This window comes from Palaemon carinicauda, chromosome 22 (genome assembly GCF_036898095.1).
Source record: "Palaemon carinicauda isolate YSFRI2023 chromosome 22, ASM3689809v2, whole genome shotgun sequence".
In the NCBI taxonomy this organism is placed as follows: domain Eukaryota; kingdom Metazoa; phylum Arthropoda; class Malacostraca; order Decapoda; family Palaemonidae; genus Palaemon; species Palaemon carinicauda.
The window spans coordinates 7132483-7145094 of record NC_090746.1 but is presented as its reverse complement, the minus strand read 5'-3'; the positions used below and the strand labels follow the sequence as shown (position 1 = coordinate 7145094).

At 43.6% G+C, this 12612-nt stretch overlaps 1 protein-coding gene across 3 annotated transcripts in view; it reads left to right on the top strand.

Annotated features, from left to right (window-relative positions):
- The window catches only part of LOC137616310 (deoxyribodipyrimidine photo-lyase-like), a 107680-nt gene that overhangs the window by 71635 nt on the left and 23433 nt on the right, over window positions 1-12612 (top strand). For all 3 annotated transcript variants that reach the window (XM_068345956.1, XM_068345958.1, XM_068345957.1), the window contains exon 9: window positions 524-605. In XM_068345956.1, the coding sequence (XP_068202057.1) occupies window positions 524-605 (82 nt within the window). The remainder of the gene's footprint in view (window positions 1-523; window positions 606-12612) is intronic.

Genomic DNA, 12612 nt, shown 5'->3' with positions numbered 1-12612 from the left:
GATATATTTGTTGGAAAGTATTTGTATCATAGGTCGTGTTTCTTTGCATTTGATGGATATTATTGGTAGGAGAGCTTTTGGTTTTGCATAGCATAGATAGCTATTTTCTAGTTTCCTGGTCAAAATGAATTAGCCTGCTACAAATGTTGGAAATTTATGCTATTAAGTTTGATATCTTTTAGGCTTGTAATTAATTGAATTTGAGTGTTACTGTAATTAGATCATATGTACAAACTAGACTATGATTTTTTCTTACTTTATTACCATAAAAGTGCACTACGTAAGAGAGTTTCTCTGAGAGACATTTCACAAATTGTAGCCTGCTCTTTAATGACTGCATGGTGTGACAGCAGTTCAAATATAGCTCAAAATAACATTGGTTGATATGCTAGGATGTGGTTTTAGAAATATTGAATTGAAATGTGTCATCAGGATGTTATATAGCATAGATAAGCAAGCAGTCTTGTGAATGTAAATATCATGTTTACTGATAAACACAATTCAAAATTATCTATTATCACAGGTTAGACAATAGGCGGTACGTATACTCAAGAGAACTATTCCACGAAGGCAAAACTCACGATGAACTCTGGAATGCGGGTCAAGTAAGTGCGACGTTATCCCTGCTTTACTTCAAATTTAAAAATGTAGATTGTACAAATTAGTATTCTAAATATTAATATGCTTGCTCAAAGACAAAACACCATGTACTGGACACTGTACCATGATTTTAATTGATCATGTAGATGAAATTTTAGAATAGAATATGATCTTACTTTATCATACCCTAGAGGAATGCAATATTTCCTTCAACTGAAGTGCAATCCTTGTTATCTCTTAAATTCCCAGTACAGTACAGATATTTGGTGTCTTGCTTCACTTACTGTATTCTTTATTAATTTCTTTAGATTTTTTTATTTCAGATTCTTTTTAGATTTTATCATTATTTTTATTTAAGATGGTGTCTGTCTTATCATCTTCTTCGCTGTGATACATCCTTTGGTTCCTCTCCTAGCCTCCTTTTTGCTTCTTAGACCACATAGTAGGCTACTAAGGAAATTTTAATTTTATTTTACATAGGATACCCTTTTAGCAGCTATCCTGCAAGAGGCAACCACTATTATGTGAGTATGTCAAGGTGCGCAACAGATTTTATGGTAATCAGTGGAATAATGACCCATCATAGGAGATAAATGGGTATGAATATTTTAGCCAACTGAAAATTATTCCAAACTAATAAAGGCACCAACCAACTTCAGAGGATCTAACAATTGATATAATGTACATGAAAGTTTTTCAAAGTACATCTTAGAGAACAAAACCTTTTAAAGAAAAGAAATTTCCTAATGAAATAAACAAGAAACTGGACAGAAACAGTAAAAATTATTGCACCATAACTGAACCTTTCCACTACTTCCATTGCTTTTACTAATCTTTGTCAGTGAATACTGAGGGTGTATGTACATGTATGATTAAAAAATAATAAGTTAAAAGAATAGAAAAGGATGAGGAGCAGAAGGAAGAAAATTTATCCAGCATAACCCGCTCCCCCAACCAACTTAAACACAACAGTACATCCTTTTACATAAGTACATTCCAAGAGTGAGTTCTTAAATTGAAAAGTTCTTAAGTTCAATATAACCAACTTGAAGTACCCAGCTCATAACACCAACCCATAAGTCTCCATTATTTTTAGTCAGCTGATATTGCTAACTAGGGTTGTGGTGGCCTTGTGGAAGCGTCCTTGCTAGACGATCGCCACGCTGGGGTTGGATTCCTGCTTAAACTTGTTAGTTTCTTTGGTCGCCGCAACCTCACCATCCTTGTGAGCTAAGGGTGGGGTTTTTGGAGGAGCCTATAGGTCTATCTGCTGAGTCATCAGCAGCCATTGCCTGGGCCTCATTGGTCGTAGCTTGGGTGGAGAGGGGTCTTGGATGCTGATCATATGTAATATGATCAATCTCTAGGGCATTGTCCTGCTTGATAGGGCATTGTCACTGTCCCCTGTCTCTGCCACTCATGAATAGCCTTTAAACCTTTAATGAGCTATCCTACATATGTATCAAGAACTGCTGCAGCTATTTCTACATATAGAATACTTGTAGAACTAATTTGTTAATTTTTATTCTCTTTTATCCTTATTCAAATATTTTTCTTATTGCATACACAGTTTCTTACCTTTGAAAGTTCTAAAGTCAAAAGTTCTTATCTAGGGACTCGCTTTACATATAATTTGCAATGTAGTAATGTTAGCATGCGTGATGTATTTTAACAAATTTTAAATTATTTAATTTATCTTGACCCATAAGATATTGATTTTGAAGATCATAATTTGTTAAAATACACTGCTCTTGATTATCTTAAGATTACGAGTAAGTTGACTTTCTTCTACCTTTACTGGGGTTAATTTGGTGTCTCAAGGCAACCTACACCTGCCTGGGGTTTGAACAGCCTCTGATACCAACCCCAATCTTGATGTTATTCAATGCTAGGAGTCATTCACTATTGCAGGTGTAATAACATCTGTTGAAGGCTTAATGTGTGAATTGAAAATCCAGATCAACCTAAAAAGACGGTCTTGCTGTTCTGGTAAATTTTGCATTGATCTTAACATTGTTACTAATTTATATGTTTACTATTAAGAAATAAATAAAGGTACATCTTCATTTTTTTTATAATAGAAAGAGGCACACTTATCTTACAATGGTATTGATAAAATGGATGAAAAATAGGATGAACTTATCCAAAGCTATAAAGGTGTTCTGAGAAATTAAGAACTGGGTGAACATTTTCAATAACCAACAAGACAAAGACAGAAGAATTGTTTTAGTAAATGTTAAAGGACAACAAAATTCCTAACATTTCCCAGAATGTGAAGAAGTAAATTACGCGATATTCTACTCAAATTAAAATCAGGTGAATTGTCGTTTAATCAATCCTTGTAATATCAAGACTTTTGTTGACTGTAAAGAGAGCAAAAGGAAAAAGTGAAGTCAGAACTTTAAAGATTTAAAGGCCGCTCATGAATGGCAGAGGCAAGGGTCAGTGACATTGCCCCATCAAGCAGGACAATGCCCTAGAGACTGACCATATTACATATGATCAGCGCCCAAGCCCCCTATCCACCCAAGCTAGGACCAAGGAGGGCCAGGCAGTGGCTGCAGAGGATTCGGCAGATAGACTTATAGACTCCCCCAAACCCCCCATCCTTAGCTCACAAGGATGGTGAGATTGCAGCGTCTAAAGGAACTAATGAGTTTGCGTGGGACTCAAACCCCAGTCTGGCAGTCACCAGACAAGGACACTACCACCAGGCCACCGCAACCCTTTCTGCCATGTGAATGTTTTGAGAAAGTATTTTGGTGAAGTTAGTACTGTACTGTGCGCTAAGTGTAACAGATGGTGCCATGAGGTGCTCAGGACTGCTTTAGGGAAAAACAATATGATGCTCAAAAGGTGTAAGGGAAGTTGAAATCTGTGTGAGGCACAATAGCAGGTCTTTGAAGAAGTAGAAATTAACATTTTTCATAATGGAGGTACAAACTGGGCAATGAAACATGTACTAATTGGGCTATTAGTAAAAGAAGAGCAGAAACCCAAATAAAGTGGAAAAGGAATGCTAAACTTCTTGGAAATAAGTGTTTTATTTGTAGAGAGAACAAGAACCTTTAATACCTATTGCATAAACATGGTAATGATATAGGAAATTATAAGGTGTGAATATAGGATGGGTAGAGAGAGTTGGAAATATATCAAAAGTAAAGTGACCGAGATGTGGTCCTCAGTGACTGGAAAATAGTCAGAGCTGGAGAATTTAGACATGCTAAAGAAGGGAAGGGGAGCATTTATTCAGAAAGCTAGGAATATGAAGGTAGCTAGACAAAGACTTTTAGAAAGATCCTAGAGATCATGGAGAAGAGAGGAACAAATTATCTACAGTAGATCTGAGGGGATGCTAAATGAAAAATGCTTAAGATAGGAGAGAGAGTGAGAGAAAGGGAGAGGAGAAAGTTATTTTCACATCCAAATAAAGGAGGAAGATAACATAAAGTTAATGAACATTATGATGGATTGTAGGTTGGCCAAGGCACCAGCCACCGGTTGAGATACTACCGCTAGATAGTTATGGGGTCCTTAGCCCCCTGTGGCCGCGGGGGCATAAAACAATTAGAATAGCGCCAACGTCATCCCTGCGTGTCGTAAGAGGCGACTAAAAGGGACGGGACGAGGGGGCTGGGAACCCCCTCTCCTGTATAAAAAATCCTGCGAGACAGCAGCAAAGAGATGGAGCTGGGGGGAGAGTGACTGCTCCCCGCACTCTAGTTTTGGGGTGTTTGAATGTGCGTGGATGTAGTACGATAGAGAGTAAAAGATGTGAGATTGGAAGTATGTTTAGAAGTAGAAGGATGGATGTATTGGCCTTGTGTGAGACAAAGATGAAAGGAAAGGGTGAAGTGATGTTTGGTGAAATGTCTGGTAGAGTGTCTGGGATTGAAAGGGGAAGAGCGAGAGAGGGTGTGGCTTTATTGCTGAGTGATTGGATGACAGGTAAAGTAGTGGAATGGAAGGAGATATCATCTAGGTTGATGTGGGTAAGGGTTAGGTTGGGTAGGGAATGTTGGGCGTTTGTCAGTGCGTATGGGCCAGGTAGTGAGAAAAGTGAAGAAGAGCGGAATGAGTTCTGGAATGAATTAACTAGGTGTGTACAAGGACTGGGTAGAAGGAATTATGTAGTTGTTATGGGTGACTTAAATGCTAGAGTGGGCGCTGGAGAGGTAGAAGTTGTCATTGGGAAGTATGGCGTACCAGGTGAAAATGAGAGTGGTGAGAGACTGGTAGATATGTGTGTTGAACAAGAAATGGTAATAAGTGCTAGCTTTTTTAAAAAGAAAGATAAAAACAAGTATACATGGGTAAGAGTGGCAAATGGAAGAGTAGTAGAAAGGGCATTAATGGATTATGTGTTGATAACTAAAAGAATGTTTGGAAGATTGAAAGACGTGCACGTGTTTAGGGGTATGGCTAACGGTATGTCTGATCATTTTTTGGTGGAAGGAAAATTAGTTGTAGCAAAAGAGTGGGGGAATAGAGTAGGTGGATGTAAAAGGGAGCTAGTGAGGGTTGAAGAGCTAATAAAACCGGGGGTAAAAAGTCAATATCAGGAAAGGTTGAAAATGGCATATGACGAAGTGAGAGTAAGAGAAACTGGTAATTTAGAGGAGGAGTGGAAGTTAGCAAAAGAAAATTTTGTTGGGATTGCAAGTGATGTATGTGGCAAGAAGGTTGTTGGAGGCAGCATGAGGAAGGGCAGTGAATGGTGGAATGAAGGAGTGAAGGTAAAAGTGGAAGAGAAAAAGAGGGCTTTTGAAGAATGGCTGCAGAGTAATAGTATAGAGAAGTATGAAAAATATAGAGAGCAAAAGGTGGAAGTAAAGCGCAAGGTACGTGAGGCAAAGAGGGCAGCTGACCTGAGGTGGGGTCAGGGACTAGGTCAGTCATATGAAGAGAATAAGAAGTTTTGGAAAGAAGTGAAGAGAGTAAGGAAGGCCGGCGCAAGAGTTGAAGAGACAGTGAAAGATGGAAATGGAAGGTTGTTAAAAGGAGAGGAGGCAAGGAAAAGGTGGGGGGAATATTTTGAAAGTTTGCTGAATGTTGAGGATGATAGGGAGGCAGATATAATTGCTGTTCCAGGTGTTGAGGTGCCAGTGATGGGAGATGAGAATATGAGAGAGATTACAATAGAGGAAGTGAGGAGAGCACTAGATGAAACGAGAGTAGGAAAAGCATCTGGTATGGATGGTGTGTTTTGTGTTGTCAATGGTACCAGTAGATTGGGTCTGTGCATGTATTGTACCACTATATAAGGGTAAGGGAGATGTGCATGAGTGTTGTAATTCAAGAGGTATTAGTTTGTTGAGTGTAGTTGGAAAAGTGTATGGTAGAGTACTGATTAATAGGATTAAGGATAAAACAGAGAATGCAATCTTGGAAGTACAGGGTGGTTTTAGAAGAGGTAGGGGTTGTATGAATCAGATTTTTACAGTTAGGCAGATATGCGAGAAATATTTAGCAAAAGGTAAGGAGGTGTATGTTGCTTTTATGGATCTGGAGAAAGCATATGATAGAGTTGATAGGGAAGCAATGTGGAATGTGATGAGGTTATATGGAGTTGGTGGAAGGTTGTTGCAAGCAGTGAAAAGTTTCTACGATGGTAGTAAAGCATGTGTTAGAATAGGAAATGAAGTGAGCGATTGGTTTCCGGTGAGAGTGGGGCTGAGACAGGGATGTGTGATGTCTCCGTGGTTGTTTAACTTGTATGTTGATGGAGTGGTGAGAGAGGTGAATGCTCGAGTGCTTGGTCGAGGATTAAAACTGGTAGGCGAGAATGATCATGAATGGGAGGTAAATCAGTTGTTGTTTGCGAATGATACTGTACTGGTAGCAGACACAGAAGAGAAGCTTGACCGACTAGTGACAGAATTTGGAAGGGTGTGTGAGAGAAGGAAGTTGAGAGTTAATGTGGGTAAGAGTAAGGTTGTGAGATGTACGAGAAGGGAAGGTGGTGCAAGGTTGAATGTCATGTTGAATGGAGAGTTACTTGAGGAGGTGGATCAGTTTAAGTACTTGGGGTCTGTTGTTGCAGCAAATGGTGGAGTGGAAGCAGATGTACGTCAGAGAGTGAATGAAGGTTGCAAAGTGTTGGGGGCAGTTAAGGGAGTAGTAAAAAATAGAGGGTTGGGCATGAATGTAAAGAGAGTTCTATATGAGAAAGTGATTGTGCCAACTGTGATGTATGGATCGGAGTTGTGGGGAATGAAAGTGATGGAGAGACAGAAATTGAATGTGTTTGAGATGAAGTGTCTGAGGAGTATGGCTGGTGTATCTCGAGTAGATAGGGTTAGGAACGAAGTGGTGAGGGTGAGAACGGGTGTAAGAAATGAGTTAGCGGCTAGAGTGGATATGAATGTGTTGAGGTGGTTTGGCCATGTTGAGAGAATGGAAAATGGCTGTCTGCTAAAGAAGGTGATGAATGCAAGAGTTGATGGGAGAAGTACAAGAGGAAGGTCGAGGTTTGGGTGGATGGATGGTGTGAAGAAAGCTCTGGGTGATAGGAGGATAGATGTGAGAGAGGCAAGAGAGCGTGCTAGAAATAGGAATGAATGGCGAGAGATTGTGACGCAGTTCCGGTAGTCCCTGCTGCTTCCTCCGGTGCCTTAGATGACCGCGGAGGTAGCAGCAGTAGGGGACTCAGCAGTATGAAGCTTCATCTGTGGTGGAAATGTGGGAGGTTGGGCTGTGGCACCCTAGCAGTACCAGCTGAACTCGGCTGGGTCCCTGGTTAGGCTGGAGGAACGTAGAGAGTAGAGGTCCCCTTTTTTGTTTTGTTTCTTGTTGTTGTCGGCTACCCCCCAAAATTGGGGGAAGTGCCTTTGGTATATGTATATGTATGTTGACTGGTCAGACAGTACTTCATTGGATTCATTTCGCTGGTTACGGTTCATTTTCCCTTTGCCTACACATACACCGAATAGTCTGGCATATTCTTTACATTTTCTCCTCTGTCCTCACACACTTGACAACAATGAGATTACCAAACTATTCTTCTTCACACAAGGGAGTACTTCCCTATCATTGTTCAGTGGCCACTTTCCTCTTGGTAAGGGTAGAAGAGACATTTTAGCTATGGTTAGCAGCTCTTCTAGGAGAAGGACACTCCAAAATCAAACCTTTATTGTCTAATCTTGGGTAGTGTCATAGCCTCTGTACCTTGGTCTTCCACTGTCTTGGGTTAGAATTCTCTTGCTTGAGGGTACACTCGGGAACACTATTTTATCTTATTTCTTTTCTTGCTTTGTTAAAGTTTTTATAGTTTATATTTATATTTCAATGTTACTATTCTTGAAATATTTTATTTTTCCTTGTTTCCTTTCCTCACTGGCCTATTTTCCCTGTTGGAGCCCCTGGGCCTATAGCATCCTGATTTTTAAATATTTAACTTAGCCGGTGAATATATAATAGCTGCAACTCTGCGGCTCGACAGACAACATACTTAAAAAACTCGCGAGCGATCGCTATGCAGGTTGCGGGTGTGCCCACCAGCGCCAACTGTCGGCCAGATACCACTCTCGAATGTAAACAAAACCTTCAATTCTTCTCTGTCGACGTTGACAACAAGACGTACTTTTACTCGCTGTAGAACCTGGAGTTTTCCCATCATATTTGGTGAAGTACTTTAATTTGGTTTGAGCTTTCGCAGTACAGGTGTTTTTCCTCAACATAAACTCTTGAACTCTTTTTTGAATCGGATTATTTGTTGATGACTTGGATTGTTTTTGGAATTTTCTTTGACTAATTCAAAATGGCTGACCCTTCTCAAGTACCTATGTTTCGAAAGTGTAATGCTAGGGACTGTAGTAGGCGTCTTCCAAAGGCTTCTCTCGACCCTCATACTGTTTGTTCCAATTGTCGGGGTAAAACATTTCAATTGGGAGATCGGTGTGAGGAATGCGTGGGCCTTTCGGAATTCGATTGGATCGAATTTGATAAATATACACGCAGACTAGAGAGAGATAGGGTAAGGAGAAGTTCATCTAGGTCCGTAGATTTTTCCTCTCTACATGCCCCTGAACCTAATCCTTCCCCTGTAGTGGTTGTTCCTAACCCCCCTCCTAGCACTCAGGAACCGTCTATGCAAGACATGTTGCGTGCTATTCATGCCTTGGGGGAGAGAGTTGAGGCGTTAGCAAGTGACCGTAATCAACTCATGGCTGACGTGAAGGAACTCAAGTGCCAAAGTGCCACGACGGAAAGTGGGAAAGTGATTAGTGTTACGCAAAGTGTTGTGAACAGTGTTGCGACCGAGGGTTCGTCTGTTCGTGCCTGTCGTTCACCTAGTCCGGGACCTCTTGCAAGCTCCCAAGCCCAGGGGAGAAGCAATGTCGTACGACTTATGGGTTCGAGAGGCCTTGATCAGCGAACAGACGTTCCCTCTTTGGTATCAGGCGTATCTCGTCAAGATCGCCCCTACCATAAGACAAGAGAGCCCATTTTTACCTCGTCGTCCGAAGGCGTTTCACGCAAGAAACCATGGAGCAAGGTCTCTAGGCCTTTGAAACGCAAGTCGGTCCCTTCAGGACAAGTCCAACGTCCCGTATGTAGTCACTGGGACAGTTCGGACCCGTTGCCGTCATCGGATGACTGCTCGCCGCCTAAGCAAGGCAAAGTTGTGCCGTCTCAGACGCTAACCCCGTCTGTTACCGCACCCGTTTCCGTAGACCCTAAATGGGTTATACTGGAGGACATGCAGTCTAAGCTTGCGTCCCTTATGGAAGACTACAACACAGAGAAGGTTTCCGTTGAACCTAGCCGTTTATCTCATGGAGATACTGGCCGTCAGCCATCCAAGCGTTCTGTTGGGCGTCCTGTTGACGTTGATGTAGATTTCTCACGTCAACCAGTTGGGGTTGTTCCTCACCCAATGCGGTCCCGTGTGGATTTCCAGGCGCACGTGGACGTTAGGCAACTCACTGATGCGACTGGTGACGTTCAGGACGTTCACCAACCATCAGAGTTGACTTGTTTTGACGCGGTGCGTCAACCTCCGCAACCCAGTGTGGTGTTGACTGCACAACCCAGACGGTCTGAACAGTCTCGGGTGGACGCTGTGCGTCCTCGCGCACCTGTTGTTGTTGACAGTTCCCAGACTGTTCAGCAGTTTCAGGACGCTGCGTCCTGCTCCGTCACTTATGCACCAGTGCGGCCGGACGCTGCGGGTCAAACATTGCCTACCCCTTTGCTTGTTTCTCATCAGTTATCAGATGAGGAACTTTCGGATGAGGACGTTGCTGAACCTCAGCCTGAGGATCAGCCTTCAGATTTAGATGAGCCTAGAACAGTTCCACCTTCTATGGACTTTAAAAAAGTCATGCTTGTTTTTAAAGAGTTGTTCCCTGAACACTTTAACTCTGTGGCTCCTCGTTCGCCGCCGTCTGAGTTTGTTTTAGGCGTTCCTGCTGCCATGCCAGCCTTTACAAAACTCGTTTTCTCTCGCTCATCCAAGAGAGCTTTACGGCTGTTAGGCGATTGGTTGGAAACCAAGAGGAGTTTAGGGAAGACGGCCTTTGCCTTCCCCCCATCTAAACTCTCGTCTAGATCGAGCGTCTGGTATGCCACGGGAGAAGTTCTCGGCTTGGGAGTTCCTGCCTCTGCCCAGGGCGACTTCTCAAGTCTTGTAGACTCTCCCCGCCGCCTTGCCATGAGACGCTCGAAGATTAGTTGGTCATCCTCAGACCTGGACCATCTACTTAAAGGCATCTTTAGGGCTTTTGAAGTTTTTAACTTCCTTGACTGGTGTTTGGGAGCCTTGAGTAGGAAAATCTCATCAGCCGATAGGGATGTCTCCTTACTCATTATGTCCTGCATGGACAAGGCCGTCTGCGATGGATCCAACGAGCTTGCCGCCTCGTTTACGTCAGGAGTCCTAAAGAAACGAGAGTCTCTGTGCTCTTTTCTGTCAGCAGGAGTGACGCCCTGTCAACGATCTGAGCTACTCTTTGCCCCTTTGTCTAAGTTCTTGTTTCCTGAACTTTTAGTTAAGGAAATAGCCTTGTCTCTAGTGCAGAAGGACACCCATGATTTGGTTGCGTCCTCGGCTCGCAAAGTTCCCCCTTTGTCTGCCTTGTCTGCTAGACCTAGGATAGACACTCCAGCGTCCAGGTTTATTCCGCCCTTTCGTGGCAGAGCCCCCAGCAGGGGAAGTGCTCGTGCCGAAGGGAAGAGAGGAAAGAGGAAAGGATCCAAGTCCTCGCGGGGCAGAGTCTGACTGCCCGCAGCTTCAGACAGCAGTAGGTGCCAGACTCAAAAACTTCTGGCAAGCCTGGGAGAAGAGAGGCGCAGATCAACAGTCTGTGAAGTTGCTCAGAGAGGGGTACAAAATCCCATTTGTACGCAAACCTCCTCTAGCGACGTCCCCCATCGATCTCTCTCCCAGGTACCGAGAGGAAGCAAAGAGACAAGCCCTGAAACTAGAAGTGTCTCTTTTGCTAGAGAAGGGAGCGGTGGTCAAAGTCTCGGACCTTCAATCACCGGGGTTTTACAACCGTCTCTTCCTAGTACCAAAGAAGACAGGAGGTTGGAGACCGGTGCTAGACGTCAGTGCTCTGAATGTCTTTGTCACAAAGACAAAGTTCACCATGGAGACCACAAAGTCAGTCTTAGCAGCGGTCAGAAAGGGAGACTGGATGGTCTCTCTCGACCTAAGGGACGCTTACTTCCACATCCCCATTCACTCAGATTCCCAACCTTTTCTGAGATTCGTCTTCGACGATGTAGTGTACCAGTTTCGGGCCCTGTGCTTTGGCCTAAGCACTGCTCCTCTCGTGTTTACGAGGCTTATGAGGAATGTGGCAAAATTCCTCCATTTATCGGGCATCCGAGCCTCCCTTTATTTGGACGACTGGCTTCTCAGAGCCTCATCCAGTCATCGCTGTCTGAAGGATCTCAATTGGACTCTAGATCTGACCAAGGAATTAGGACTCCTGGTCAACTTGGAAAAGTCCCAGCTGATCCCATCCCAAACTATTCTGTATTTAGGGATGGAGATTCGCAGTCCAGTTTTTCGGGCTTTTCCGTCGGCCCCCAGAATAGATCAAGCCCTGCTCGTCATCCAAAAGATGTTGAAGAGAGAACGTTGCTCAGTCAGGAATTGGATGAGTCTGGTAGGAACACTATCATCCCTGGAGCAATTTGTCTCGCTAGGAAGGCTACACCTCCGACCTCTACAATTCCATCTAGCTTTTCACTGGAAAAAGGACAAGACGCTAGAGGCGGTCTCGATCCCGATTTCCGAAACGATAAAGACTTGTCTGACTTGGTGGAAAGACAATATCAGTCTACGAGAGGGGCTTCCCCTAGCAGTTCAGAAACCCAACCACGTTCTCTTCTCAGACGCATCGGACTTGGGCTGGGGTGCGACACTGGACGGTCGGGAATGCTCAGGTCTGTGGAACTCGAGTCAGAGGAGCATGCATATCAACAGCAAGGAGCTTTTGGCAGTTCACCTGGCCTTGATAAGCTTCGAGAGTCTCCTTCGAGGCAAGGTGGTGGAAGTCAACTCGGACAACACCACAGCCTTGGCGTACATTTCCAAACAGGGAGGTACCCACTCACTGACTCTGTACGAGATCGCAAGGGACCTGCTCATCTGGTCAAGAGATCGAGGAATCTCCCTGGTAACAAGGTTTATCCAGGGCGACTTGAACGTTCTAGCAGATTGTCTCAGTCGGAAAGGTCAAGTAATTCCAACCGAATGGACCCTCCACAAGGATGTGTGCAAGAGACTTTGGGCGACTTGGGGTCAACCCACCATAGATCTCTTTGCAACCTCGTTGACCAAGAGGCTTCCAATCTATTGCTCTCCAGTCCCAGACCCAGCAGCAATACATATAGATGCCTTTCTCCTAGATTGGTCACATCTAGATCTTTACGCATTCCCACCATTCAAGATTGTCAACAAGGTACTGCAGAAATTCGCCTCTCACGAAGGGACAAGGTTGACGTTAGTTGCTCCCCTCTGGCCCGCGAGAGAATGGTTCACCGAGGTACTTCGATGGC